Source organism: Molossus molossus, unplaced genomic scaffold, assembly GCF_014108415.1.
Source record: "Molossus molossus isolate mMolMol1 unplaced genomic scaffold, mMolMol1.p scaffold_m16_p_21, whole genome shotgun sequence".
NCBI lineage: Eukaryota > Metazoa > Chordata > Mammalia > Chiroptera > Molossidae > Molossus > Molossus molossus.
The window spans coordinates 15834898-15862357 of NW_023425357.1; the positions used below are offsets into that span (position 1 = coordinate 15834898).

Consider the following 27460-nt stretch of genomic DNA (forward strand, 5'->3'; position numbering starts at 1 on the left):
ATGTGGACGGAGCTCAGAAGCGCAGGCTGGGCGTGCCCCTGTGTGAGGTCCACACTCGTGTGTGCGTGCTGGAGGGGCCCAGAGTGTGAAGAAAAGGGGGCCGTGGGCCCGGCCCTCCACTGTGCCAGCCCAGTTACCAAGGCTACCTCCCAATTTAGGGGTGAGCTGACACTGCACACCGAGCTCTGCGCACAGACCAGGCCAGGGGTCTCAAGTCATGGGCAGAACCCAGCACTGACCAGAGCCTCTGCGGCCCGCCCCAGTCCTTCCCACTTCACCCCGGGCCGGCTTCAGTCACTGTATCCCTTGCCGTGGTGTTTGAGTGTGACCCCCTCCCTTCAGTCCTCAGGGAGTTTGTCACCAGCCCCTGCCACTTTCTTCCACCCCCAGTTAAGAAGGATCACAGATCACGAGACAAGGATTACAGTGCTTTACTTTTTTTCTCAACAGAATGGTAGTGGGGGGGGGCAGTGCCTGAGAAGCTGGGCAACCCTCAGGGCTGGCAGAGTTGAGAAGGTAGGGGGCTCAGGCGTCAGCCTGGCTCTGGCTCCATCCAGTGTCTTCCCTCTCAGGCTGGGCCTTATGGGCTACTGCGTAGGTTCTGCAAGGGGAGGGAGGAGGCGGGCCTGGTGAGCTGGTGGCGGCTGGGTCATCAGCCCCCACTTCTGATGGGCTCACCTGTTATAATTCCGGCATAATCGAGGCAACTGTCTACACTTGCCACCTGTGGGTGAAGAAAAGGATCCAATCACAAGTTAGAAGAATCTTGGTTTCTGTGTGTGCACTTTGCCATTTTTTTTTTGTTCAGGTAGAGTGGGAGGGAGAGAGAGGAACAGAGAGAGAGAGAAACATCGATGTGAAAGGGACACATCGAGTGGCTGCCACCCGCACGACTGACCAGAGCCGGGGACAAACTGCAACCGAGGTACATGCCCTTAGCGGGAACCGAACCCGGGTCTCTCAGGACCGCAGGCCGATGCTCTAACCGCTGAGCCAAACCGGCCAGGGTTGTGTGCACTTTGGATGCTGGAGGACCAGGCTTATCGACCTTGTTCTCAGGAACAAGGCAACTCTGAGCAAGTGATGAGAAGCAGACAAGAGAAGAGCTGGTGCAGGGCCCAAGAGGATCTTCCCACACACACGGAGGAGCACTTTGGAAACCTTCTTAACTTGTGAGTTATTCATTCGATCCACAAACATTTACTGTGCACCTACTACATGCCAGGCACTGATCCAGGCTCTGGGGACACAGCCAGGGACAAGAATGACTAAATCCTTGCTCTATTAGAGCTGACTTCCTAGTAGGAGAGACTAGCAATAGATCAAAAACCTAGCCCTGACCGGGTGGCTCAGTTAATTGGGACATCATCCCATGCACCAAAAAATGGCAGGTTGGGCTCCTGGTCAGGGCACATAACTAGGTTGCAGGTTCAATCCCCAGTTGGGGTGCATATGAGAGGCAACCGATCTTTCTCACATCAACGTCTCTCTCTTTTTCTCCCTTCCTCCCTCTCTCTTTAAAATCAATTTTCAAAAAAATTATATTCTTGTGTGAGAATTAAAAAAAAGAAAAACTAAGTCAAATATGCAGATGATGGTAAGTCAGATGGATGAGTGCAATAAAGAAAAAGCCAGGGAGGAGGCAGAAGATCTTAAGGAAGAGATGGAGGAGCCATGTGGACATCTAGAGGAAGGGTATTCCACACAGAGTGAACAGTCAGTGCCAAGGCCCTGGGGTAGGAAGGAACAGATGGGCTTAAGGAGCAGCAGGGAGGCCAGAAGGTGGACCACAGGGAATGAGAGAGGATTTAGAAGACAAAGGGGACTCCTGGCCACCACCCTTGCCTCCCCGATCCCTTGCCTCTTGTCAGTCATTGCCACATGGCCAGCTCATTACTGCGTCCAGGGCTCCTTCCTCTACCTGTTTGGGTTTTTTTGTGGTTTTTTGTTGTTGTTGTTGTTAATCCTCACCAGATACTTTTTTATTCCCATTGATTTTTAGATAGAGTGGAAGGAAGGGAAGGAAGGAAGGTATGCAGGAGGCAGCCAATCGATGTTCTCTCTCATCTATGTTTCTATCTCTCTCTCTCTCTCTCTCTCTCTCTCTCTCTCTCTAAAATCAATTTAAAAAAAAAGAAAAAAAAGATGGGGCTGTGCCCATTTTCCTCATGAGAAAGCTGGACCAGAGAGGTAATGAAACTTACTGAGAGCTTACAAACTGGTGGCCTTCTTGTTTTATTTAGAATGTGGCATTTTTAAAACGTTTTAAAATTTCTCTCTGCTTGTTCGTCTCCCTCTGCTCCCTTCCCCATGTGATGCTGGGCCCTGGGAGCTGGCTGACCTGAGAGGCCACAGTCCCAGCCCCTCACCCTCTACTTGAGCACTGACAGGAGAGAGCAGGGCAGGAAGAGAGAGAGGTTTATGTATCTGATCCCTCCATCCTGCTCCCTCCTGGCTGGGTTACAGTGACACAGTGGCTACAAACCTCTCTGCCAGTTCCATCTCTCACCCTCAGGCCAGCATAATCACAGCTCCCCATTGCCACTAGTCCTGGAGACTGTACCCCATAACCAAGTCGGTGCCTCCAGGACCCTGGCCCTGTTACAGAGCCTGGAGACACTGGTTATAAAACATTTTAAACATCACCTCTTCCCCCATGCCAAAAATACCAGAGGATTAAAAAAAAAAGTCAATGCCCCCCCCCCGACCTGCCCCTCTGGCCCTGAGAAGTGTCCCTGCCACCACCATGTGAACAAGCCCAGGCCAATGAGGTAAAGAACCAAGGTGCCCACAGAAACAGCTCACTGCTGACCTGCAGCTGAGCCCAGATGCATGAATAAATCCAGCTGCAACCAGAAGAACCACCCAGCTGAGCCCAGCCTACATTTCCAAATAGCAGAACCAAGAAGCTAAGGAGATGGTTGCCATTTTAAGCCACTGAATTCTGTGGTGGTTCATATGACTATGAAACTAGAAGACATGCCTCAGTTAGAATCACTTTGCCCAGGGGCCTTCATGAACCTAAGCCCCCACCCAGAGTCAGAGTGCAAGCCAAGGCCTCCGCCCTCCCAGTCTCGGTGCCCCTCCCGCCCAACACCCATTCTCACTGGTGAGGATGATAATGCCTGTGATGAAGAGCACAGCTGCGACCACCAGCCCGTGTTTCCGGAGAGTGTCCTCATCTGCAGAGAGAACAGTGGTGGAGTATGCTCAGGGGGGCTTCACCCCTCCTCTCCCTGCATCTTCCCTGGGCAACTTACCATAGAAGAAGGGGTTGTCCTCACTTGAATCTGCAGGGGACAGACAGGGAGCAAATTGAAGTTCAGCAAAGGTTTGTGGAGTGAATCAGTGATTGACAGCGTCAGGGAGAGGGGACACCTGTGTCTCAGCACTGGTGCACTTAGAACACAATCCAAAGTCCTCATGGGCATACAGTCTGGCCCCCATCACCTCTCTACCTTCACCTCCTCACTCTCCCCTCGTCATTTGCTCCAGCCTTGCCCATGACCTGCTGGACCACCTCGGGGCCTTGGCACTGGCTGCTCCCTCTGCCCAGAACACCCCCACCCCCACCCCCCGATCTCCTCATGGCTTCCCCTTCAACTCTTCCTCAGAAAGGCCTTCCTGGCCCTTTACAGAAATACTCCCCAGTCACTCTCTCAGCTTAACCCTGTTTTATTTTTCTTGATAGCAACTTTACAACCACATGACATATAATTAATATGGTTATTATTTATTGTCTCTCTCCCCCCACTAAAATGTCTGCTCCACGAAGGCAGAGATTTTCGTTGACTTGTTCACTGCTGAATCCCTGGCACCTAGAACAGTGCCTGGCACATAGGTAGGTGCTCAATGAATATTTCTTTAATGAATGAATGAGATGCATGAGCATAGCATTTCCATCTGTTCATTGGGGTTGGCCGGACAGGAAGAGGAAGGTGAAGAGGAAGGTGGAAGCACAGGGGAGGAATCATCGTGCCTCTAGCAACGGAGCTCCTTGCTGGCCCCCAGAATGCTCTCGGATGCATAAACCCAGATCGGAGCAGAAGAACCACCCAGTTGAGCCCAGACCAAACTTCCAAATTGCAGACTCAAGTTTAGTTCTCAAGAACTAAACAAATGGTGGTCATTTTTGGAGTCACTGCGTTTTGGGGTGGCTTACATGCGACATTCATTGACGTATTCATGCATCTGTTTACTGGTGTCTACTCTTCGCCCACCCCCTGCCAGCCTTGAAGTTGTGTATTCACCATGTTTACTGAGGACTACTCTGTGCTGGGCAGTATTCCAGGTGCTAAAAATACACAGTGAGTAGGAAACGGCCTGTTTCCAACCTGCGGAGTTACTGACCAGTGGGCTCGAAGGGAAGGTCTCTCCAGGAGTCTTTGTCTGGAGACCGCTTGGAGAGTGTGGTGGCTTTAATGGGATCAGCAGACGGTGAGTGGCCAGAAGCTGGTGGAGGGCAGGAGCGAGCCATGGAGAGAAACAAGGGGCATCTCTGAACATCTGTGTTTGTGAGAAAGCCCTCTCCCACACCTACACATGCAGCGGCAGGAGCTGGGTCCCCCACTCTGACCCTTGAAGCCAGGGTGAACATATTGAAACAAGCCCGCACCCCTGGTTAAGACCAGTTGCTCCAACCTCCCGACCCCTCTCCCGGGACCTTGTGCACTGCCTCCGAATCCAGGGAGCAAAGGGTAATAGCCATCATAACCAGGCCGGTGCGCCCAGGACCCTGGCCCTGTTACAGAGCCTGGAGACACTGGTTATAAAACGTTTTGAATAGCACCTCTTCCCCCATGCCAAACATACCAGAGGGTTAAAATTTAAAAAATCAATGTCCCCCCGCCAAGACCTGCCCCTCTGGCCCTGAGAAGTGTCCCCAGTGAAGTGGCTACTGCCGGTCTGATGTCCCAATGTGAAGTCATCAGGTAGAAAAGCTGCTTCATGCACCCTGAGCTCCCCCAGCCAATCTCAGCTCCTCACCTCCAAAACAGAACCACCGGCAAGGATTCCGACATGTTTCAATAGCGGGGACAGAGGCAGAGATCACAGAAAGTGTCAAGGACAGCCTGGGGGGCACGTGGTGCTCAGGCCCCATAGCACTAACGAGCCCGGGCTCAAATTCTAGTTCTGCCACTTAGGGCTGTGGTCTAGGGCCAGCCAGGTAACCTCTCCGGGCCTCAGTTCCTTCCCTGCGAAATGGGATCAAGACAGTTCCTGCCACATAGGGAGGCTGTGAGCACTGAGTGAACACATGAGGGCTTAGCAGTGTCCAGCACTGAGCGGACTCTCCGCAAATGTTGGCTGTTATCCCCTCTTTGGCCCTCACTCCTCCATCCTTCTGGGACCGGCTTCCTCTTCCTTGGGTTGAGGTGTGGGGGCTGCTCAGGCGTCCCTCCTGCCTTGCTCTCCTATTGTAACCCAGGCCACAAGGGGGAGCACGTGACCCGTCTCGCCTTTCCCTGGGACCTTGCAAATCCCCAGCAGGATTCCGAGAGGAAGCCAGGTGAGGCTTGGGAAGCTCTGAGCAGGCAGGGACAGGAGTCATTTCCTTGCAGAAGACACGCTTCAGCCCAAGAAACATAAAAATGGAGGGAGAGAGGCGCTGGGGGCGTTTGCGCTCTTGCGCTGGGTGACCCTGAGGCTCAGCAAGGCCTTTTACCGCTTGGCAGCCCAACTGAACTTCTGTCGCACGTAACCGGGAGAAGGGGACAATGCACAGTGACTCGCTCGGAGCAAGTGAGCGGGAGACAGGAAGATGTTTTTTTTCAGTTGGAAAAGTGTGGACAGAGTTGCTATACTCCCAACCCCCACTTGGGACGTTCCCTTCCCCCGAAACCCTTTATTTCCATCTGCCCTAATTAAACTTGTTTTCATAGACAGATTCCGTCAGAATGCCGTCTTTTACTGCCATCCCTGGAAAATTGTAACAATGATCAGCACTGTTACAGGGAATGGATGGCCCTAGAGGCAGTGGGTGCTCTTCCACAGGGCTGGTCTGCTCTCTGGGGTGTATCTCAGCCCGGAGTGGCCCACGCTACAGTACTTTCCAGTAGGGGCCGCTCCTCGAAGATGGAGCATCAGCAGGCATGAGAAGCCACCTTTATCTAGGCTCAGCCCCCTTTCCCACACCTCTGGTCACATTAGCTAGTCGCTGGTCTTCGGGGGAACCACCTGTTCCCTGACTCTTGGTCTGTGCAGCTCCAGTGGAGCTGATGGGGCTCTCCAGCCCCAGGATAGGGGCATAAGGCTCAAGCCTGACCAATCAGAGCAGTCCTTTTCCCAGGTTCCCATTGGTCACACATGGGCATGTGAAAGTCGATTGGGCCAATGAAAGTCAATTCTAGACCTCAGCGGCAGATGATGAGAAAGAGATGCTCCAGCTGCTGAGTTTGTGTCCTAAATTTACAACTATGGGACCATCCTTGCCACCAAGAGGGGGAAAAGCCACTTGAAAATGAAGACAACACAGAGAAGGAGCAAGTCTGTCATGATGACTTGAGCCCCTTGATCCAGCCATGCCTGAAATTGGTCCCTCTGGATTTTATAGAACATATACAGACAATAACTTTTTTTTTTTTTAGTTGGGTCTTCTGTATTTTGCAATTGAAAATCTTCTGCTCTAACAAGAAGACATACACAAGGGAAACACCCACAGTCACATTTCCCGGGAAGGAACCTGAACCAAAGAGGGTCCAACCGGGCCGGTGTGGCTCAGTGGTTGAGCTTCGACCCATGCACCAAGAGGTCCCTGGTTCGATTCCTGGTCAGGGCACATGCCCAGGTTGTGGGCCCAATCCCCAGCAGGGGGCATGCAGGAGGCAACCAATCAATGTTCTCTTTCGTCGATGTCTCTCTCTCTCTCTCTCTCTCTCTCTAATCAATAAAGAAAGAAGAGGGTCTGGAGCCTATTAGGCTTGAAAAGTGTTGCAAACTAGACAGCCCTCTTGGGGACACTTGCTGCAAATAAGGTTTGTGAAGACTCTGAAAAACACTGCAGAAAGAAACGTGTTCAACTTTCTCAGAATTTTACAAACACCTTTGGCCGCAAGCCAAAAACAATTTTGGGAGGATGTATTCACAACTTCCCGAAGGGGCGTTCTGAGAAACATCCTTGGGGAAATGCTGACCTAGACAGAGAATTAAACAAAACTTGTCCGTTGCTGTTTCAGTACGAGGCTGTACCTTCTGTGGGGCGCTTGTCCATCCCAGGATCTGTGGTTGGAAACACAACCACTCCCTCCGTTTGCTGCGTCTGGCTGGCTGTCTGGGTCCCTGTGGCTTCTACTGAGGTCAGAGAGGCAAGGAGGGGAGGGTAAGACATGAATGAATCGGGGGCATGGATCCATAGAACAGCAAGGGGCCCTCCCCCCACCCACCCCCAGTGGGCCGGCGCGAATCAAAGGCGTTCACAAGCAGAGGGGTGCTGTGGGAGTGGGCAAGGGGGACCCAGGCTGCTGGTGGCGGGCAAATTGGTGCAACCATTTCCAAGTGGCTTTGAAAAAATATGCTGCAGTTCATGTCCTTGGTCCCATAGTGTTGTGAGCAAAAGCAGGGCTCTAGAGCTAGGTTCTTGTGCCCTAATCCCATCTGTGGCTCTGACATGCTGTGACACCTTGGGCGAGTTACTCTGAGCTTCCATGTCCCCTCTGGAAGGTGGGGGTGATGATCATTTCTACTTCAGAGGGTTTGTGTGAGGACTGCATGAGTGAACAAGGTAAAGTATTTAGAATCAAGCCAACACGTAAGTGCTGTGTTTGATCAAGGAGGAAGGAACGAGGTTGCTCATTGTGGCACCGTGTGTAGCAGAAAACACTGGAAGTGCCCAGCCAGAGTGGCTCAGTGGTTGAGCGTTGACCCAGGCACCAAGAGGTCGCCGGTTCAATTCCCCATCAGGGCACATACCCAGGTTGTGGGCCCGATCCCCAGTGGGGGGCATGTAGGAGGTGCCAATGGAGGTTCTCTCTCATCAATATTTCTCTCTCTCCTTCTTCTTTCCTCTCTAACATCAATAAAAAAAAGGGGGGGGGGGAGCACCCTGGCCAGTTTGGCTCAGCAGTTAGAGTGTCAGCCTGCGGACCAATGAGTCATGGGTTCAGTTCTAGCCAAGGGCACATATCTCGGTTGCAGGTCGTCCCCGGCCCTGGTCACCGTCGTGCAGGAGGCAACCAGTCGATATGTCTCTCTCACATCGATGTTTCTCTCTCTTGCCCTTTCTCTCCCTCTCTCTCTCTCTCACTCCCACTTTATCTGAAGATAAATAGAAAAATACCCTTAGGTGAGGATTAAAAATAAATAAATAAATAGAAAAAACTGGAAGGACCAAGGTGCTCACCAAGATGTGTATAGATGCACTAACTGTGCACACTCACTCTGTGGAGAACACAGCAGTGAAAAGGACAAGATCGTTGTCTCTATGAAAATGTGGGAAGAACTTTTAAACATAGTTCATGGGCGAAAAGAGCCAGGTGCAGAACAACAATCATATAACATCCTTAAGCTCATACAATATACCTCCCAGTCAGCTATGTTCTCCAGGTCACACACACGGGATACAGTCGCACTGGGGAACTACCCCTGACCCAATGCCTCCCAGCGATAGGGGGAGAACAAGGATGGCAAATGAACAAAGGGATTTCGTCTTCCCTACCACATTTTTTTTAAATCCTCACCTGAGGATATTTATACATTAATCTTCAGATAGAGCTGGAGGGAGGGAAGGAGGAAGAGAGAGAGAGAGAAACATCGATGTGAGAGAGACACATCAATTGGTTGTCACCCACACGACCCCAACCGGGGCAGGGATGAACCACAACCGAGGTACGTGCCCTTGGCTGGAATCAAACCCGGGACTCTTTGGTCCACGGACGACGCTCTTACTACTGAGCCAAACCTGCCAGGGTTCCCCTACCACATTTTGATTACTTCCAAGTAGGATGTGTTTATGTACTACTGTATCATTAAACATTAATGGAAAAAATTGAGGGGCACTTTTCGAATTATGCTAGATGCCAAGAAAAAGTTAAAAGTTGATTTGAAAATTCAAAAAAGGAAAAAGAGCCCTGGCCGGTTGGCTCAGCGGTTAGAGCGTCGGCCTGCGGTCCAGAGAGACCCAGGTTCGGTTCCCGCTGAGGGCACGTACCTCGGTTGTAGTTTGTCCCCGGCCGGCCCTGGTTGGTTGTGCGGGTGGCGACCACTCGATGTGTCGCTTTCATGTTGATGTTTCTCTCTCTCTCTCTTCCTCTCTCCCTCCCACTCTATCTGAACAAAAAATGGAAAAATGTCCTCAGGTGAGGATACAAAAAAAAACAAAAACAAAAAAGGAAAAAGATAAAGAGATGAAAGAAAGAAGTGAGTGGGGTTGGCACATGGGAGTTTCTGGGGTGTTTTCAAAGCTCTAGTCCTTACCTGGTGGTGGTTACACAGGGGTTTATTCAGAATAATCTGCTAAGTTGTACATTTATGATTTTTGTACTTTTCTATATGCATGTTATTTTTCACAATTCCAAAGGAGATATATATATATATATATATATATATATATATATATATATTTTTTTTTTTTTTTTTTTTTTTTAATCCTCACCCGAGGACATTTTTCCAATTTTTGGTCAGATAGAGTGGGAGGGAGAGAGGAAGAGAGAGAGAGAGAAACATCGATGTGAAAGGAACACATCGAGTGGCTGCCACCTGCATGATCCAACCAGGGCCGGGGACAAACTGCAACCGAGGTACGCGCCCTTAGCGGGAACCGAACCGGGGTCTCTCCGGACTGCAGGCCGACGCTCTAACTGCTGAGCCAAACCGGCCAGGGCCAAAAGATATTTTTAAACAAATGAATGGAGTTTGCTGGCTGTCCCACCACAAATTAAACCAGGGGATTCAGAGCTGGGGGGTGGAAATGGGTAAACAAAGACCCAAAGTGTCAGAGGAAAAGGGGAAATAATGTCGGCCCCGGGCCCGTGTTCCCCCACACTGCTGCCCCACTCACCACCAGGCTGCAGGTTTGAAGTCTGGGGGGTGGACTGGAGTTCTGGGAGAACTGCTTCTGAAGTGCAGAAACAGGGAGAAAAGAGAGAGAAGATGTGGAGAAGGTCCATGAATGGAGTACAGGGGCGTTTCCATAGCAACTCCATCTTGATGTCATGTAAATAACTTCATTAACCCAGCCATTTCCTCACTGCCTAAATGCAATGCCAGCATCTTCCCTGCCTCAGGCCCTGCCCTCCCACAGATGCCCATTCCCCTTCTCAGCATCCACCCGCCTCTGGTAAGAGCCTGGAACCTTTGGGGAACCAGCCTTCCCCAACTTTCAGTCTACTTAGTTCCGTGGGGTTGGCACCAACCCTGCTGGAGGCCGAACATGAGACCCAGGTCTGACTAATTAGCTTTCTGTGCCTGTGGCCACAATAATCAGCTCACAGGTGGGCATGTGACCCGAGCCTGGTCAGTGATACTCAGTTCTGAGACATTTGCTGCATCGGGGAAGAAAATTCTCTTCCTCCAGATTCTTAGCAGGTAAGACGGAAGCCCCAGGTATCTAAACACCATCTCGGCCCATAAGAGGAGCATCTGACGATGAAGCCAACACAGAGAAAACAGAACCAAGAGATAAAGACAGGCTCCTGATAGCATCATTTGAGAACCTAGATCAAGCCATGCCTGAAGGTCTATCCCTGGACTTTCCAGTTAGACAGATTCAAAAAGTCCTGTTTGGCCCGGCTTGAGATTTCTGTTGCCGTTGTTATTTGCAGCGACAGGGCCTCACCAGACCTGTCCCTCCTTCCTCACCTGGAGTTGGCGTCAGGGCCTGAATGTCCACAGTGGTTGGGTCTGCTAGAGAAGTGAGTGTGGTCTCCTCCAATGTCTGTCCTGAGAAATCCAGAATTAGGAGCCAGGGAGGTGCCTCTGGTCCTCCTCTCGCCAACACCCCCACTCTGCCCTCCCTTCTGAAACCTTGGGGGCTAACTCAGTAGGTCCTTCTGCAGACAGCTGTTTGATGGCTCACCTTTGATGGTGTCCATACATGATCCTGGAAATGTTTTAAGAAATGCTAATGCCTCAACACCCTTGCTCCAGCCCCCTCTCCCGGCCCATCCCTGTGGGATGGAGAGATGGCTTAGCCCAGGCGCTAGAGTCAACCAGGGCCCTGATCTCAAATTCTGTTCTCAAAAATCTCCTAGCTGTGTGACCTGGGGCAAGGAAAGACCCCACTCTGAGACTCAGTTGCCTCAACTGCCAAGTGGGGATAACCGAATATACTTCTCAGGCCTGTAGAGAGAGTGAAATTAGATGGAGGGGGGAAGAGTCTCCCCGGCTGCTTAACATGCAGTCTGTGCTAGACACAGCCACTGCCTGCCCCTGGCACGCTCCCATCGCCTCCCTCCTGGACATCACAGTCACCTCCTCCTCGGTCTCCTGCGCCCGTCCCGCCCACACGGTGTGCTCCCCAAACCCAGCAGAGGAGGGAGCTGGGAACACCTGAAGCAGATCACGGCCCTGCTGACTCAGAGCCTCCCCTGGCTGCACCTTTCACCTGATAAAAGCTAGAATCCTCACCTTGCCCATAAGTGCCCCCTCCACCTGGTCCCCATCGCCCCTCTAACCTCTCCTGTTCCCACCCTGCCCCTTGTTCACCCCAACCAGCCACCTGCCTGCCCGCTGCTCCTCACACTCATCAGACTCACCCCCAGGTACCTGCTTGGCTCATTCCTTCATCTCCTTCAAGTGTCTGCCCAAATGTCACCTAGTATTTCCCTGCCCACCTTACTCAAACCATCCTCATTCCTGGCCTCTGTTTTTCTCCACAACCTGAATCACCTTCTAACATACTGTATAATTTACTGGTGGCTTCTTTATTTTCTGTCTTTCCCAAACGGAGTGCGAGCTCCTATTTTAGACACGGCTGTTTCCACAGTCCATGGAATACGATCTGGCACATAGTAGCTGCTCAACAAACACTTGATGAACGACTGAAGGAACACATGAAACCATTGCACCCGAGAGAACGGTGGCAGTCAGTGGAGCGTGCGCTCTGGGTTCTGGGGGGCAGGCAGGACGCTAGATCCCAGCCCCTCCACTAGCCTCTGTCACAGGCACTTCCCTTCACTGAGCCTATTTCCTCATCGTAAAACAGGCAGGGCACGTGTTTGACATGATCGGTACAGCTGGGCCAAGGCCAGCTCCTGCACACCGCCACTTAGCGAGCACCTGCCAATGCCGCCGCCGCTACCGCCTTCAGGAAGCGCTTCCCGCGCAAAGGGGAGACATGGCCAGCCCGGGGCCTGCCGCCGCCCCTGGCCCAGCCGCATCACCGGGGAGCCGGGGAGCCATCTGCTAGGAGCCCAGCGTTCCTGGCTGCCGAGGAGAAAACCGACACCGATCTCCTCTCCAAATCCAACTCAGTTCTATGGGAAGTGAAATGGAGGCTGCTCAGCAGGACAGGCTCTGGCCGGACTTAGAAGCAGCCACCCAAGTCTAAGGTGTCCAACAAGAATGTACTCTTGGCCGTTTCACTGAGAGCCCCCCACCCGCTTCCTGGTGCCGCCTCAGGAGGGGGTGAGGACACAGGGCAGGGCATCCAAACTCACTAGCCGCCCACCCAGCACTGCACTCGAGGTCGGGCTGGGGGCTCTGAGGGAGACAGGAGCTGGGCCTTACCTCTGGTAGGGAGAATCAGGCCCACAATGGTGAGGAGGTACAGGTGACCAGAGGGCGACATCTATGGGGTGAGCAGGAACTGGGGTCAGCCAGGATGTCAGTGAGGCTGGCCCAGGGCAGACCCCAGGCATCCCTTCGGCCCCCTTCCCCAGACTGAGCAGCTACCTCTGGCTTCAAGGACCCTGTACCAGGGCTAACAGGAGAGTTTCAGAAGGGGGGTCCCCAGCAGGCACCTCCTTCTTCCCTTTGCAGGTCCCCAAAGAAAACAAGACACATCAGACCAAACGGGGCTTCCAGTAGCAGCCACTGGACATGGACAATCCCTGAGGCAGAGATGTGCCCACCCAGGCTGACCCTGCTGGGCACCCAGAGGGGTCTGGGGCTCAGGGTTAGGCCCCGGGACCTCTTCCCTCCCTCTGGGGCTGCCCCCCAGGGGAGGAGTCAGCAAGGAAGAGGAAGAGCGAGTAACGTGCTCCTGATGTCAGGGGAAAGTGAGCGGTGTCAGGACCTCCCTGCAGTGCCGATGAGCAGGATGCTGGGCACATCTGGGAAGGACTGGTCGGAGGGGGTGGAGGAGAGGGGAGAGACTGAGGCAGGAGGGGGAGGAGCAGGGCAGCCCGCGATCTGTAAGGCGGAGCAGGCCGGAGAAGTGAGCATGAATGGGGGCTCAGAGGGTCCGCCGTCTTGACTCACCTGGGCCCGGGCCCTGGGCAGAGGGGAGAGGCGGAGGAGGGTCGTTGGAGGGACTTACGTCGGAGCTGGGGGTCCCGAGCCGGCAGCCGGTGGAGAGCGGCAGGGCCGCAGCTGCGTCCAGGCGGAGGGTGTGGCCAGGGGAGCCCTGCGGGCGGCGGGCGGGGACCCAGACCGGCTCAGTCATTTCCTCTTGGGCTTCCTGGCTTCAGATCCCCGGGTGTGAGCGAGCGTGGGGAGCCGCTCAGGGTGATGGGCAGGGGGCAGGGGTGAGGAGCCGGGCAGTGGCCTCCACCCACCGAGCCAGGGGCAGGCGGGGCTGGTTGGGTGGGGCTCCTCCGGGGAGGGGCGGGGAAGGGGGGGTCTCTGAGGGTCTCGAGAGGAAGGACAGGGCCACAGCCGAGGACTAGTTGAGGGAGGGGAAGGGAGACCCAGGGGCTCCTAGTAAGACAAAGAGGCCACTGGGGAAAGGGAAGGAGGAGGGACGACTCTGGAGACTTGGGCGACAGCTCCCCCAGGTTGTTCTGCCCCTCCCCTGTTTTGTCCCCACAGATGAGAACACACAGACAGAACAGGGGGAAAAACCAAATGCACATTTATTAAGCTCGAGACATAGACACCGAGGGTGCAGGGGAGCAGATCTTTGGAGAGGAGACGAGGAGGTGCAGGGGGGCTGTACACGGGGACTCTGGGGGGCTGGGGGTGGACGCTGGGACTCCAGGAACTGATGACCTGAGTCCCTGGGTCTGGGATGCAGATGGGCTCTTTGGGGGGTTGTCATTGCCAAGGCCTGGGGAGGGGCAGCAGGGTGCAGCGGCTGTAGGCTGTGGCCTCGGGTGGGTGGGGCGGCTCATTCCGGGGAGCGCTCCCTACGGCGCAAGGCTGGGGTCCCCACCGCCTCCACCCGGTCCTCAGGCTCCCACACTCAGTCAGGGACAGCAGTGGAGGTGCTGGAGGCTGGTTCTACACGCCACCACCTCCTGGGGCTGGAGAGAGAGGGAGACACTAGGTCAGCGACTAGAGGGGTGGCAGCATCCCTCTCCCCAGAGCCAGTGAGCCCCCCATCCCACCATGGATTCCAGACCCCCAAGGACAGACACCCTTGTGTTAGCACTGGGGAGTTGTCTTGCCTCCCGACTCCCTAATGTGTGGTCCATCTAGGAACACCTGCGTGTCTTTGTTCTGCCCCGTAGGACACTGTCATAGTGGGGAACGCACCTGTGAGAAGGCTGAGACGCCCCCCTGCCAACCCCGCCCAGCTTGGGCTTTTCTGGGGCTGCCCCCTGCCGGAAAGCTTGTCTCCATCTCCCTCCTGGCTCCAGCCTCCTGCTGCACTCGGGGTTCCCGCACCCAGCCTCCGGAACCCTGGGACTCAACAGGAACTGGCCTGTTTCCCACCCACTCAGGACCATCACTCAACTGTGGTGGGTCCGAACCCTGTACATATTCCTAGACCTGCCCCAGGTGTCAGGGCCACTCTCCCCAGTCACCCACAAAGTGTCCCTTAATGTTTTTAAGTCTTATTAAAAGAACATGAAACAGTCCAGCCAGTGTGGCCCAGTGGTTGAACATGGACCCATTCAGGGCACATGTCCAGGTTGTGGGCGTGATCCCCAGGGGGGGCATGCAGGAGGCAGCCAACTGATGCTCTTTCTCGTTGATGTTTCTATCTCTCTCTCCCTCTCACTTCCTCTTTTTCTAAAATTAATAAAAGAAAAAAATTTAAAAAAGAACAGCCTGGCTGATGTGGCTCAGTGGTTGAGCGTCGACCCATGCACCAAGAGGTTGCCAGTTGGATTCCCGGTCAGGGCACATGCCCAGGTTATGGGCCCAACCCCCAGTGGGGGACATGCAGGAGGTGGCCAATCGATGTTCTCTCTCATTGATGTTTCTATCTCTCTCTCCCTCTCCCTTCCTCTCTCTGAAATCAATAAAGAAAAAAAAATTTTTTTTAAAAGAACATGAAACAAAACACATGAAATCCCCCCTAGTCCTCCCAAATACTGAGTGCTCCAAAGCCCCCTTTTTTTTAGTTACAAGAACTTCATGAGGCAGAGACAGTCCCATCTGACTTTTGTAAACGTCCCTGGCGAGGACACAGTTCCACTAAAATCAGGTCAAGATATTTTTACATAATTAAGATTAACACCCCAAGGAATCAAAATCTTTCATCTACATGCTTATCCCCTCCTACAGCCTACATCTCTCTCCATCTTCCTTTACACCTTCTATCCACCTGCACCCACTGCCCCCTCCTACACCCCCTTCTCTTTTACCCCACTCCCCTATACACCCAGCCTTCCTATAGCCCGTCCCTCCCCCACCGCCATCCCCTCATCCTCACCCTCTCCGGCACTGCCCGCACACCCTCATCCCCTTTCGGATACTTCCCATCCTTTCATCCTCACACTCCTTCCATCCCTTTTAAATACCTGTATTCTATACATCTCTCCTTTTGTTACTTTGATACCATTATTCAGAAGCCCTTTCTTCCTTCACCCCTTTCTCCCTCCCTCCTTTCCTCTCTCCTTCCTTTTTCTAGGTCATTTCATCCTACAGCTTCCAAATTGAACACTTGAGTCTGGAAAACATCTGTCTTTCTACTTGTCTTCATCCCGACTGCCTGAGTGCCTTTCCCCTGCCGGGCCCCTGTCTTCCCAGGCCACGGCCTTCTGTTCCGGAGGATTACTTTGTCCTCGTGCGCTTGTTTCTGGGAAGCTTAGTGGCCCCTAGGACATTGCACACCCCGCTGACTGTCCCTGGTTTAACATTTTCATCTGCGGGATCTCAGCTCCTACTGAACTGCCCAGGTCCGTCCATTGGGTTGGTGGCCCCATGCTTAGGAATATCAGTGCAACTCCCCTTTCAATGACCCCCTTTTCTGTTTTAACCACCCCCCCTTCTCCCAGAACCACACACGGTCTCAGCCTCACCTGAGGAGGGCAGCTCCGACTTACAGGACTTGCACGTTGGGCTGTGGAAGCAAACATAAGGAGAAAAGCATAAAGGGTGTGAGACGTATTGAGAAGATCACTTAGGAATTTATGTCGTGTCTAATTCATTTTTTTACAAAGAGGCTCAATAGCCACAGGCTTTATGTGAAGCCCAAGGCAGGCGCTGGGCCCTTCTGCCCCCACCCTCTCCCCCTCTCTCCCAGGGCAGCCAGACCTCTCCGACCTGGAGTCCGCCTTCCTGCACTTCACCTTCTTGCCTGTTAGGAGAGACAGACAGAACAAGAAGGACATAAGGGTCTGGTCAGCAGCCAGCAGGGGAACGCGAGGTGCCCGGGCCTGACCCGAGGCTGCCCTCTTGGAGGGGTTTTAGATCCCAGGAAAGGGTCCCACTTACTGATGATGATGAGGATGCCCAGCAGAAACAATATGGTAGCCAGAGTCATGCCCACGGTCTGCACAGTGGCATAGTCTGGGGGAGACAAGGGGGGACATCAAGCTGGGGTGGCACCTCAGCCCCACCCCCTCCAGCATGGCTTCAGATTGCCCAGCCAGGGGCCCACAATTCAGGGATGCTGCAGGCTGGGCTGGCGGCTCCCCCAGTCGGTTAGTGTGAGGATGAGGATCATAGCTCCCCTTGTCCTCTCTCTCCCTTACTCCCTCTTCTAGAGTCTGCAGCCATATATATACATGACCTCCTTCTACTGCCTCCTCCCCAGTCCTGTCCACCACTGTCGCCCTTCTGGGACTGCCACAGCCAGCAACCTTCTCTATGGTCTCCCTCCCCCCACCCCCAGCCACAGGGATCCTGTTAACACCTGAGTCAGATCAGGGTCCTCCTCAGCTCAAAGCTGCCCCTCCAAGTAAAAGCCAAAGTCCTCCCCACATCCCACAAGGCCCTGTAAGATCTAGTCTCTCTTCCTTCTCAGTCTTCACCCCACTCCACTTCCCTTAAACCCCTAACCCTGGCCACACTGGTCTCCCTGCTATCCCTGGAGCATACCAAGCATGGTCCTGCCTCAGGGTCTTTGCACTTGCTGTTCCTCCACCTGAGAGATCGTCCCCCAAATAGCCCTCCCTTAGGAACTGCTGGGCTTTGTTCAAATGTCAGTGAAACCTGCTCTAGCTGCCCTGTTCAGAATTCCCCATCCTCTCCTCAACACTTTCTAATCTCATTCTTTCCTTTCTTGTCCTACGTAAGAATTATTCTTGTCTAATTATACCATAGTAAATACTTTTTGAAACATTAATTTATAGAGCACCCACTCTGTACCAGCAGGCCTCTGCCCTCAGGGAGTTGACTTTATTATTGTGATCAAGCATTAAACAAAATAAAGCAAAGCCCAGCCGATGTGGCTCAGTGGTTGAGCACCAAGAGGTCACCGGTTCGATTCCCAGTCAGAGCACATGCCCAGGTTATGGGCCAAACACCCAGTGGGGGGCATGCAGGAGGCAGCCTATCAATGTTCTCTCTCGTCAATGTTTCTGTCTCCCTCTCCTTTCCTCTTTCTCTAAAATCAAAAAGAAAAAAAAAATTAAAAACAAACGAAATAAAGGAAACAATGGAGTCACGTGACCCTGTATTTGTGGTTCTCTCTCGCCTGGGATTCGGGGAGGGCCTTCCCTGGCAGAGCAGTTGCTACCTGATAAGAGGCCTGGAGAAAGCAAAGGAGACTTCACCTGCTGCGTGAAGAGCTGGAGGAGGAGGATTTCTGTCAGAGGAAGAGCAAGTGCAAAGGCCCTGAGGTGGGAAAGCATGTGGTGTGTTGGAGGAACAGAATGAGGGAGCCAAGGCAGAGGGCAGGAGGGTGTTTAGAGAGGGAACCCAGGCCAGGTCGGCTAGACCTGGAGATAACACCTTTGAGCTTCCATGTTGTGGGAATAATTTAATGGCATCATCCAAGTAAATCTTTCTCACAGTCCTCATAGGTGGGAACTATTACTTTCCCTTATTTACGGAAGGACCCAGCAAGGCCAAGTCGCTTGCTCAAGGCAACACAGCTAGTGAGTGGGTAAACCAGACTCCAGTTCAGGCCATTGCTACTCTGGTGGCCCCAGAGTCCTGGTGCCGCCTGAAGGGGGCCCAGAGAAGGTGTCCCCCAATCTGATTCTGCCCTCTACGAACCCAGCTCGTGGGAACTGGGTCCACGTGGTCACCTGGCGGGTGGCCCAGCATATATCAGCCACAACAGAAGTCACTGCAGCAGCGACCCTGGGGATCTACAGGCACCCCTCCATCCAGCCCCCGGTGCCCTCACCACGGAATCTGCCACTCACCATAGAAAAATGGGTCAGGTTCCTGAGGAACTGTAGGAAGGAAGGCAGAGAGAGAAAGAGGGAAAAAAAAGATTTCAACACTGGGTTTCTTAACATTGATGAGGATCCAGATGAGGCCAGGGGCGCAATGGTTTCTGTGTGGAAATCAGATGAACAGACCCCTTGCTCTGGGGGATAGAGATTCACGGCAGGACGCAAGACTGGAGGAGGGGAGCACAGGATGGATTGCAGCCCCCACTTCATCCGTCGGTTGGTACCTTCCCTTGTACATACCGGGCGCACAACCTACCAGGTGCACAACCTACCAACCGTACATGGCAGTCCCGTCCTCGCCCCCTGTGGAGGTCTTTTGCAAATTATGGACTCATTTCTTGCAAGCACAGGGTGCTGAGGTGAGAGACTCCAGTGTCACTGCTGAGCGTCAGCTTCCTCTGCACACAACCGAAAGCCTCAGTCATCTGAGCCCCAGAGGCGGGCGCTGCAGCTACTGCGCTCACCCACTTGCTTCTGCCACCAAACCCAGCACAGGGAGCTGTCCTGCAGCACGCCCCTTACCATGCTGCATAGAACGCATTCCGTATTCCTTGTTTCTCAGGCACTACCGATGTTAAGATTCCTAACCGGTGTTGTAATGGCTTTCCCAGTGTGTGTGTTCTGCATGAATATGTATGAAACATACCCATCTATAAGCTTACTCACCCTGATTCCATACATGTTAATGTATGGATAAAATAGGTAGTGTTTGTGGATTTAGTTTTCCCCCGTCTCCAACCTCCCTGTGCCAAACCATATTCCCCTTCAGGAGAGTTCAGAACACCCTTCATAAGAACCCATCCTGATGGCTCCCAAATTCCGCCGACAGCCCTTAGTACAGCCTGCCTGGTCTGGAGCAGAAGTCTGGGGCACCACTCGAGCGGGTGTCCCAGCAATGCCAGGGTTGCCAGCAGTGTTCTTCCCCTTCCAGGCTCAGGGAGAAACGGCTGCCTTGAGGTGGGGGAAGGGGGCAGCTGACTAATTCTGACCAATGAACTCTAAGTGGAAATGTCATCGTCACTTCCAGGCTGGAGCGTTTAAGAGCCCTTCCAAGAGCTCCCTTTTCACTTTGGCCTGGTGACATGAATATGCAAGACGCTAACTGCTCCAGTTTTCATTGGCGAATAGAGGTCCCTGTGACCTGTGATTGATGGATAGTGTAAGAGAAATAAAGCTTGGTTGTCAGAAGCCACTGAGATTTTCGGTACGATTTGTTACCCCTCGGCGCTCTAGCCTAAACTGACTGATACAGGCGGCACCGAGGGAAGGCCCCGAACAGCGCCGCCTCCCACAAGGTGCGAGTTCACCCTTCCCCGTTCTCTGTTCAGTCTTCGAAGAGGGAGTCTTAGGTAGGTACCGAGGAGTCTTGAACATCAACCCTTATTCATCTCCCCCCTTTCCTCAAGAGAACACAGGCCTTGGGCTCAGAGTGTTCAGCGGGTGACAATCTCTAAGTGGAATTTTGTGACATTATTTGGTTTCCTCCCTTATTTATCATCCAGTCAGCACTTGATGGCACTGACTCCGGGCCAGGCTCCCTTCTAAGCACTTTACAGACAGTAACGCAGTCCGTTTTCTCAGCAGCTCTTTGCTCTGGGTGCTGTCGTCACCCTCGTCCCACAGGAGGGGGACACAGGCCCAGAGAAGTGAAGTCCCTTGTTTAAGATCGTGTGTATATTTGCCTTCAATTTAAGGCAAAAACAATAATAATCCTGAGTTTCCATTTCTGGTGGTGATAGGAAGCTAATTGAGTTTTTTAAAAGTTAGCCCTTCGAAGAAAAAATATTAAATAAATAGCACTGTAGGAAATATTGGGTTAGGGGGGAAATCATGAAGGTGGTACTAAAAGCGTCAGGATGGGAGAAGTTATTTCAGCGTGATCTCTGCTCTCAGTCCCCCCACCAGATGGGGAGTAGATTTGTCTGACTCATCTCTGCTGCTAATCCTGGAACTTATCAGAGTCTCTCAAAGAAGCGTGGAAGGAAGGAAGGAAGGAAGGAAGGAAGGAAGGAAGGAAGGAAGGAAGGAAGGAAGGAAGGAAGGAAGGGCTCCTTTTGGGCTGCAGAACACTAGATGTACACAGTTAAATCATCCTGCTTTTGTCTCCTGTGTTTCCACATTCCCTCCCTACCCAAACCATCAGGAGCCCACTGGTGAGCACCTGTCCCAGAATCCTCTTTGGTTCCTCACTGGCTGCTCTCTGCTCCATTGGGAAGTTCTTCTGGTCCCTGCTACCCCAGCAATCTGGGTCCTCAGAGGGAGGCTGGGCTAAGGGTGGAGACAGGAGGCAGGAGAAGGAATGTGCACCGCGCCTGGCCAGTTGCCAGAGACACGAGGAGGTGGCTGCTATGGCAACTGGGGCATCTTGAGAGGTGAGGAGAGGTGATGGGTTCAGGCATCTCAGACTGGGTGGGGTCCTGTGGGAGGCTTAGGGGTTGGGTTTCTAACTCGGGGGGCCAATCTTGACTCCCTCTGCGCCCTCTGTACCTCCCTTTGTTGCACCTGCAGGGCTGGCTTCTGGCCAAGCTAGGGTCCTTCTCAGGAATAAGAGACCCAGGCCCAGAGGGTCTCCTTCATTCCCTGTTTGCTTCCCAACTCTCCCTCCTGCTCAGTGACAGGTTGGGGAGAGACTTCACCTATCTCTCCCCACTCTGCACCCCAACAACCCATTATTTAGTTTCCTTAGCAGTTTGCAAGTCACAGTGTGCTTTTCCGTCCCCCAGGATTTCCCAAGACCCGTGGTCCCCTCTCATGCTGTGACTGGGGGAAAAGTGTGGGGGAGGGGGGGCCGAGGCATCTGTCCTCCCACCTCGGCAGGCCGCCTGCTGTCATCGATCTGCTAACCGTCTCCACAAAAAGAAGCCCTGGGCTCCCGCCAGGCCTGCTGGCTCAGCCCAGCCCCCTCTCCCTAGGGTGGTTTCCAGCCTCTGCAGCCCCCCCACGCCCGCCCTGCTTCCAATTCTGCAGATATGGCTCAGTGCAGCAGCCCCTGCCGGCTGGGAAAGGGGGCAGGGAAAGAGGGATCCGAGTGCACCGGGGCTTCCTCAGCACCGCTAGCCTTATCCCCTGGCCCTGCTCTCTGCCCCCCGCCCTCAGTGAAACCATTCTTCCCCTTGCTCCTCTGGAGAAGCAGGCTCAGGAATGGAGGTGCTTAGGAGAGAGCGTGTTTAAGTGGGTGCTTATAACTGGGTTAATGGGTGTGAAATGCAAATCGCTGTGGTGGGGAGGAGCAACTGTGTGCACCCAAGTGCACCCCCTCCCAGACAACCCCCTGAATGAGGGCTGGAAAGGAGGGTCCTCTCACCCATTCCTGCCCGGGGGCCCACTGCAGTGGTTCAGCCCCACCCTGGGTTGCCCTCCTCTCTCTATTCCTCTCTGGCGCTCTGGGTTTCTCTCGCTCATCTCCTCTGTCTTTCCCTACGCCTCCCTCTCCACAGTTGCCTCATTCCTTCTCTCTCTTTCTGTCTCTGATTTTCTCTCTTTCTCTGCATCTCTGTCTGTTGCTCTCTGCCTCTCCCCTGCACTCCCCCTGAATCTCTGAGTCTCTTATCTGTCTTTCACTCTGGGTCTCTGGGTCTCTGACTCTGGGTCTCCTGTCTCCCTTGGTCTCTTTTTATCTCTTTCAGGCTCTCTTAGTCCGTCTCTTCCTGTACTCCTTTCTGGGTCTCTGTTTGGGTCTCTCTCCATCTCTCTTAATTCCTCCATCTCCCTACCTTTCCCTTATTCTCCCCTTTTCCACTGAACCTGTCTGTCGGGAATTTCAGGAAACACCCACCATAGAAACTGGCGCTGGAAAAAAGAGGGACATGGACCCCCTCCCCTTACCCACCTCAAGGACCCTGAAGTGGGCGCGAACCTCTGTAGCTGCTGACCCACCGGCTCCCACCCTCAAAGTCCATCTCTTCGCGTCCACTACCATCGCTGTGCTGTGCAGGATCAGCCACCCGGTTGCCATAGCTACCGGTCGGAGCATCCTTTCTCTCTGGACTGCCACTCTCCGACCGCGGTCCCGCACAGGCACCACACCACCGGGAGAGGGTGTCTAAAAGGCCCAGAGGGGCGCCAAGGGGTGCACTGCAGGGGCCTCCGCCCTTGGGAGGAACGGACATCCCCTTCCCCACTCCCCACCCTTTCCAGTACTGACATCTCCCCAGATCCTCCGAAGCACTAAGATCTCGGGGGCCCTTCCACCCCCTCCCCAGCTTTCCCCCGCCCCTCCGCGACGCTCACCCGTTGTGGGGGCCTGGGTTGGGGTGGCCATGCCAGGTTGGAGCAGGGGGCAGCTGGATGCCGAAGCGGTGAAGGCACGGCTACAGCAGCTGGCAGCCTGACGGACTGATGTCTGGGGGAGATGGGGGAGCCCTGGTGTTGGGGGGGCGTAGCCAATGGGGGCCCGGAGAGCCTGCCTCGGTCCAGGCCACCCCGCCCCCGCCCCCGCCCCCGCCCACTGCCGAGGTCTCCGCCCCTTCCCCAAGGGTGGGGGCGCCCCCTGCCGGGTCCAAGAGGGTGCCCGCCCAGGCTTTCGCGCAGAGGGACCGACATCCACAAAATGCTGTCAGGAGAGAAAAGCACGTTTTATTGGAAGTCTGGGTGGCAGAGAGGAGTCGGTGGGATCTGAACTGGGAAACGGGCAGTCCAAGTGGCAGTGGGTGCACGGGTGGTGGGTGGGAGGTGTCAGGTGCCAGGGGAATCCTGTGGGGGTGAAAAGGGTAAGAGTCAGGAGAGTCCCCCAGCCCTCCGGCCCCAGCCCTTTGCCCCCTCCCCCCTCCCTTCCCCGGCCCAGCCAGAGCTGCAGGACCTGGCTGGGTTCCATCGCGCCAGGTGCTTCTACCGCCTGCGGGTGGACAGACCTGTGGGGGAACACAGAGTTCGGGTATTAGGAGGGGTACCCCGGTTCCTGTGGAGGGGCAGCGGCAGGGAAACTCCCCGCCCTCCGGTATGAGATCAACCCCCCCCCTCCACACGCCCGGAGAGGGCCAGGAACGGGGTTCTTGGAACCAACCCTCACCCCCAAACACCCGAAGTCTCCCCAAACTCACGGCGGATGGAGCTGCGGAAAGTTCCCTCCTCTTCATCGGGTTCCCCAGTCCTGGGAATAAAGACGCAGAGGAATTGGGAATGGAAAAAGACAGAGGCAGCCACTCCCAGAAATACCTCCAATGCAGCCCTCATTTCACACACCGGTGTGCCCTGAGGCCGAGATGGGCAAAGAGCAGGCTAGGGTTGCGCCAGAAACCAGGGGCACCCAGGAGCCCTTTAAGTGTGTGGCAGGAGGCGCTTCCAGCGGGTACCAGCGAGCACCTCCCGGGTTGCTGGGAAGGGACTGGGAGTTAGTGGGGGACGGATGACCAAAAGGACTCGAAAGGCGGAGTGCTTTGAGATAGCCTCATCTTCTAGTCAAATGATCTTGGGCAAGTGATTTTCCCTCCCTGTGCCTAGGTTTTCTCCTCTGTAAAATGAAGTTAATAACAGCACCTGCCTCAGAGACGTGGTGTGAAGAGTAAATAAGATAATTACAGAATGCAACGGTATCTGGCCTGTGGGACACGCCCAATAAGTACTAGCTATTATTTATAATAACATCTCTAATGGGTTTTAAACTTGGAGAAGGTACTTGTACTTACATTGCCTGGGCTTAACATTTTTATTTAAAGATGAATCAAAGAGCTAGCAACAAGGCTCTGAGCTAAACTGGGCCACCAAGTGGTGATCTCATTTCGCCGGGCTCGTTCACAGCGCTCATCACGCTTCATGGTTTTATATTTGTGGAGCAGTTGGAAGCTGCAGCCACCGCCCCCACTGGGCTGGGAGCTCAGCCGGGCAGAGAGGGCAGTTAGTTCATGGCTAGGTCCCAGGACCTGGCTTGGGGCTTGGCCTCTCGTAGGTGCTTCATACAAATTTGCTGAAGGGTCTCTGGCTGCGGATTGGGTGGACTTCCCGCCTCACCCTCGGAGCCCCTGTAGAGCGGGAGTAGCTGAATGAGTGCTGGGAAGGCCTCTTACCTCTGCTGCTGGTTGAATTTGCACCGGCATCTTCTGCCTGTGGGTAGGTAGTGGGGGGAAGACAGGGCTGAGAGCCCATTCTAGACGGGCACCGAGAGGCGCTCGTGCTCCAGCTGGAGCTCGCGAGGGCGGGGCCGCGGGGAAAGGGGCGGGGCCAACGCGGGAGTAGAGGCGGGTGGGGTCGAGGGCGGGGCAGAATTGGGCGGGGCTGAGACAAGGCGGGCAGAGGGTGGGAATAGGGCGGGGTTGGAGGCGGGGCGGGGACGGGGCGGGGCTGGAGTGGAAACCAGCGGAAGCAGGGCTGGAGGCATTGGGGGTACTCACTAAGGACGATGAGAATTCCCAGAATGAAGAGGATCCCTGCGACGATGAGGCCTCCAATCCGCAGGGATTGATAGTCTATGGGCAGCAGGGAGGAGGGTGAGGGAGGGAGGGGAGGAGGAAGGATAGGAGAAAAGCAAAATGGGGAGGAGGGAGCAAGGAGGAAGGATGGGAAGGAGAGGAGGAAGATCAGTTAGAGGAAGGAGCAGATATGGAAGGAGGGAGGAGGTAGATCAGGGAGAGGAGAGCGAAGGAAGGGAAGGAGGTGGGCAGTGCAGGGAGTACAAAGTACAGAGGAAACGGGGGAGCAGGAAAGGATGATGGAGAGGTCGAGGGGGACAGGGAGGAGAGAAAGGTCCATAAGATACTGAAAGGTAAAAGAAGAAAGAATCAGAGAGAAAGAGAGGGATCAAATAGAGAGATAGAGACATGCAGAAAGAGGCAGAAAGAAGCAAATGAGAGAGAGAGAAAGAGAGAGAGAGAATGAAGACAAGACAGGCAAACCCAGTCCCCCACCCCCCAGTTCCCAAGGACAGATGCTCTTTCCTCCCTCACCGTAGGTGAATGGGTCGTGTTCCTTTGGAGCTTCTGGAAAGAGAAAGAGAAATCAGGGGTTGGCTGCTTCCTGGGATCGTGGAAAGGGAAGGGCATAAGGAGCCCCTTTTGGAGGCTCTACCTTCTTGGGCTGAGAGTTGGGAAACAGACCCTGAGCAGGCTACCCATCCTCTCTGGGTCTTAGCTACCTTTTCTGCACTGTCCTGGTGGGGTAGGGCCCACCTAACTGTCCCAGCTCCCCATCTCCATAGGTTGTCTGATTCCATCATCCAGGGGAAGCCACCCATTATCCCACCTTTGCCTGACCTGGGCGTCCTCCCCTATCCCCACGTACTGGCCTGTTCCTGGACCCCATGTGAGACTCCCAATTTCCCAGTGCCCCGACAGACTGCGTTTAGGTTGGAGTCCCCAACTTGGTTCTCTAGCAGTTTCCCCAACTCCTGCCACCCTTGGGTCTGAGGTGGGCAGTGGGCTGCCTCTGCAGACTCACCTGCTCTAGCCATGGCAAGGAGACCCACACAAAGAACCAAGATGTGGTCGAAAGATGCCATTGTCCTGAGGGACACCAAAGGTTAGGAAATATACACCCTCATACTCTCACCACTGCGGCCTGAACTCAAGGGGTTAAGTCAGAGACAGTTGAGGGACTTAATTCCAAAAGCATTTGTCCTCCACCCTGAGTAACGGGGCACCCCTGCTTCACAGGACACAATGTCACCAAACCAATCCACATAATAGGGGGTCACATGGCCCCAAGGACAGGGGTGAGACATAACCCACAGGGATCTCCTGCAGGCCAGGGCCTCCCCACAGCAGGCTGCAGATTCCCCACACCCACAGGAGGCCTCGCTCCACCCAGATGGCAGGCTGATACACTGCAAGGGACATGCCCAAGGGCCCACCTGCCCGCGCACCATGGCCTTGCTGTGTCCGAAATATCCCAGCTCTGCTGCGCTGGCCACTGACAGCCGCGCTCTGCCTGACCCTGGGTATAAATATCTCCCACTTCACTCTGGAGGAATTTGCCTCGCACAGGCCACCATGGCAACAGCTTTCCTTCCCCTCCTTGGGGTCATGCACAGCCCTGCTGGAGAAAGGCCACCCCTTCTCCTCTTCTGGAAACAATGAGAAAAGGGAAAAATATCCCCTCTGCCTACCTCTGGGTGACATCTTTCACAAGCGGACAACAAACACCAGGCAAGTGACATGAGATAAAAGACAGATGCCAGGGGCAGGGACACACACATGCATACACGTACACACACGCACACGCACACACACTCAGTGGGGCTGAAATGGAGACAGCGCCCTTTTCCCCCACACTTCTGGCTGGAGCAGGACATGGGGTGGAGACATAGTCAGACAAATATTACTCCTCATCTAGGCCTCCAGTGCCCCCAAACAGTGACGCAACCCATCTTACACTCGTGAATGTCCACAACCTACACCCAGCCAGGGGCAGCAGCAAGGAAGGGGGAAGTTGCACCCACACTCCCACCCCTGGGGGAACCCTAATGTCTCAACCATACTGCATTTCTCTTGGGTCCGGCCTGCCTGGGAAGCCAGGGGCTGGCCACTCCTGCTCCCAAAATAGGCTGCCCAGCTAGGAGAGGAGCGAGGCCAGGAGGGGAGGGGTGGGGGACGCTCACCCCAATCAGGCTGTCCCCTGCTGGAAGCAGGCCCCCAAGTCTGGCTGTGACCGGGCTAGCACTTTGGACCCCCTGGCCCAGAGCTGGATGCACCGCCCCCAGCGGTCTCCCCTCCCAGCCCCACCCCAGCCATGCCCTCCCCAACCAGCAGCTGTAACTGGAGCTGGTGCTGGAGGGGGGCCAGGGGGCGGCCCCCAGCCCAGACCGCCCTGGCCCGCTAGGTTAACTCTCTCGACTCGGATGGAGCAAGAGTAGACAGCCACGTTGAAGAAAGCTGGAGAAAGGAGGTGCTGGCGGAGAAGACTAGATTGCAGACACA

At 54.4% G+C, this 27460-nt stretch overlaps 3 protein-coding genes across 12 annotated transcripts; all 3 read right to left on the bottom strand.

The window, feature by feature from the left end:
- Nucleotides 1–390: 390 nt before the first annotated feature.
- Nucleotides 391–13489, bottom strand: FXYD5 (FXYD domain containing ion transport regulator 5). Of its 7 annotated transcripts, none has more exons than XM_036274720.1 (11): nt 13415–13489; nt 12829–12907; nt 12664–12724; nt 10795–10875; nt 9995–10051; nt 7189–7290; nt 4351–4452; nt 3261–3290; nt 3108–3182; nt 679–724; nt 391–601 (listed from the first exon to the last, which is right to left on the bottom strand). In XM_036274720.1, the coding sequence occupies exons 3-11, from the start codon at nt 12722–12724 to the stop codon at nt 526–528; spliced, it is 630 nt and encodes a 209-aa protein (XP_036130613.1). In that variant the 5' UTR covers nt 12829–12907; nt 13415–13489; the 3' UTR covers nt 391–525. The 7 variants fall into 7 exon arrangements, with proteins under 7 accessions (XP_036130613.1, XP_036130612.1, XP_036130616.1 ...); XM_036274719.1 differs by having other exon boundaries at nt 13357–13430; XM_036274723.1 differs by lacking the exon at nt 12829–12907 and having other exon boundaries at nt 7189–7287; nt 9995–10048; nt 13415–13479.
- Nucleotides 13490–14277: 788 nt separating this feature from the next.
- On the bottom strand, nt 14278–22923 carry FXYD7 (FXYD domain containing ion transport regulator 7). 2 transcript variants are annotated; one of them, XM_036274749.1, is made up of 6 exons: nt 22845–22923; nt 18582–18611; nt 16702–16776; nt 16531–16564; nt 16287–16327; nt 14278–14339 (listed from the first exon to the last, which is right to left on the bottom strand). In XM_036274749.1, exons 1-6 carry the CDS (start codon nt 22873–22875, stop codon nt 14317–14319), a joined length of 234 nt encoding a protein of 77 aa, XP_036130642.1. In that variant the 5' UTR covers nt 22876–22923; the 3' UTR covers nt 14278–14316. The 2 variants fall into 2 exon arrangements, with proteins under 2 accessions (XP_036130642.1, XP_036130641.1); XM_036274748.1 differs by having other exon boundaries at nt 16522–16564.
- Nucleotides 22924–23185: 262 nt separating this feature from the next.
- Nucleotides 23186–27237, bottom strand: FXYD1 (FXYD domain containing ion transport regulator 1). Of its 3 annotated transcripts, none has more exons than XM_036274743.1 (8): nt 26407–26455; nt 25983–26047; nt 25493–25525; nt 24941–25015; nt 24617–24653; nt 23654–23703; nt 23413–23464; nt 23186–23306 (listed from the first exon to the last, which is right to left on the bottom strand). In XM_036274743.1, the coding sequence occupies exons 2-7, from the start codon at nt 26041–26043 to the stop codon at nt 23442–23444; spliced, it is 279 nt and encodes a 92-aa protein (XP_036130636.1). In that variant the 5' UTR covers nt 26044–26047; nt 26407–26455; the 3' UTR covers nt 23186–23306; nt 23413–23441. The 3 variants fall into 3 exon arrangements, with proteins under 3 accessions (XP_036130636.1, XP_036130635.1, XP_036130634.1); XM_036274742.1 differs by having other exon boundaries at nt 26395–26440; XM_036274741.1 differs by lacking the exon at nt 26407–26455 and adding an exon at nt 27142–27237 and having other exon boundaries at nt 23189–23306.
- Between the last annotated feature and the right edge of the window lie 223 nt (nt 27238–27460).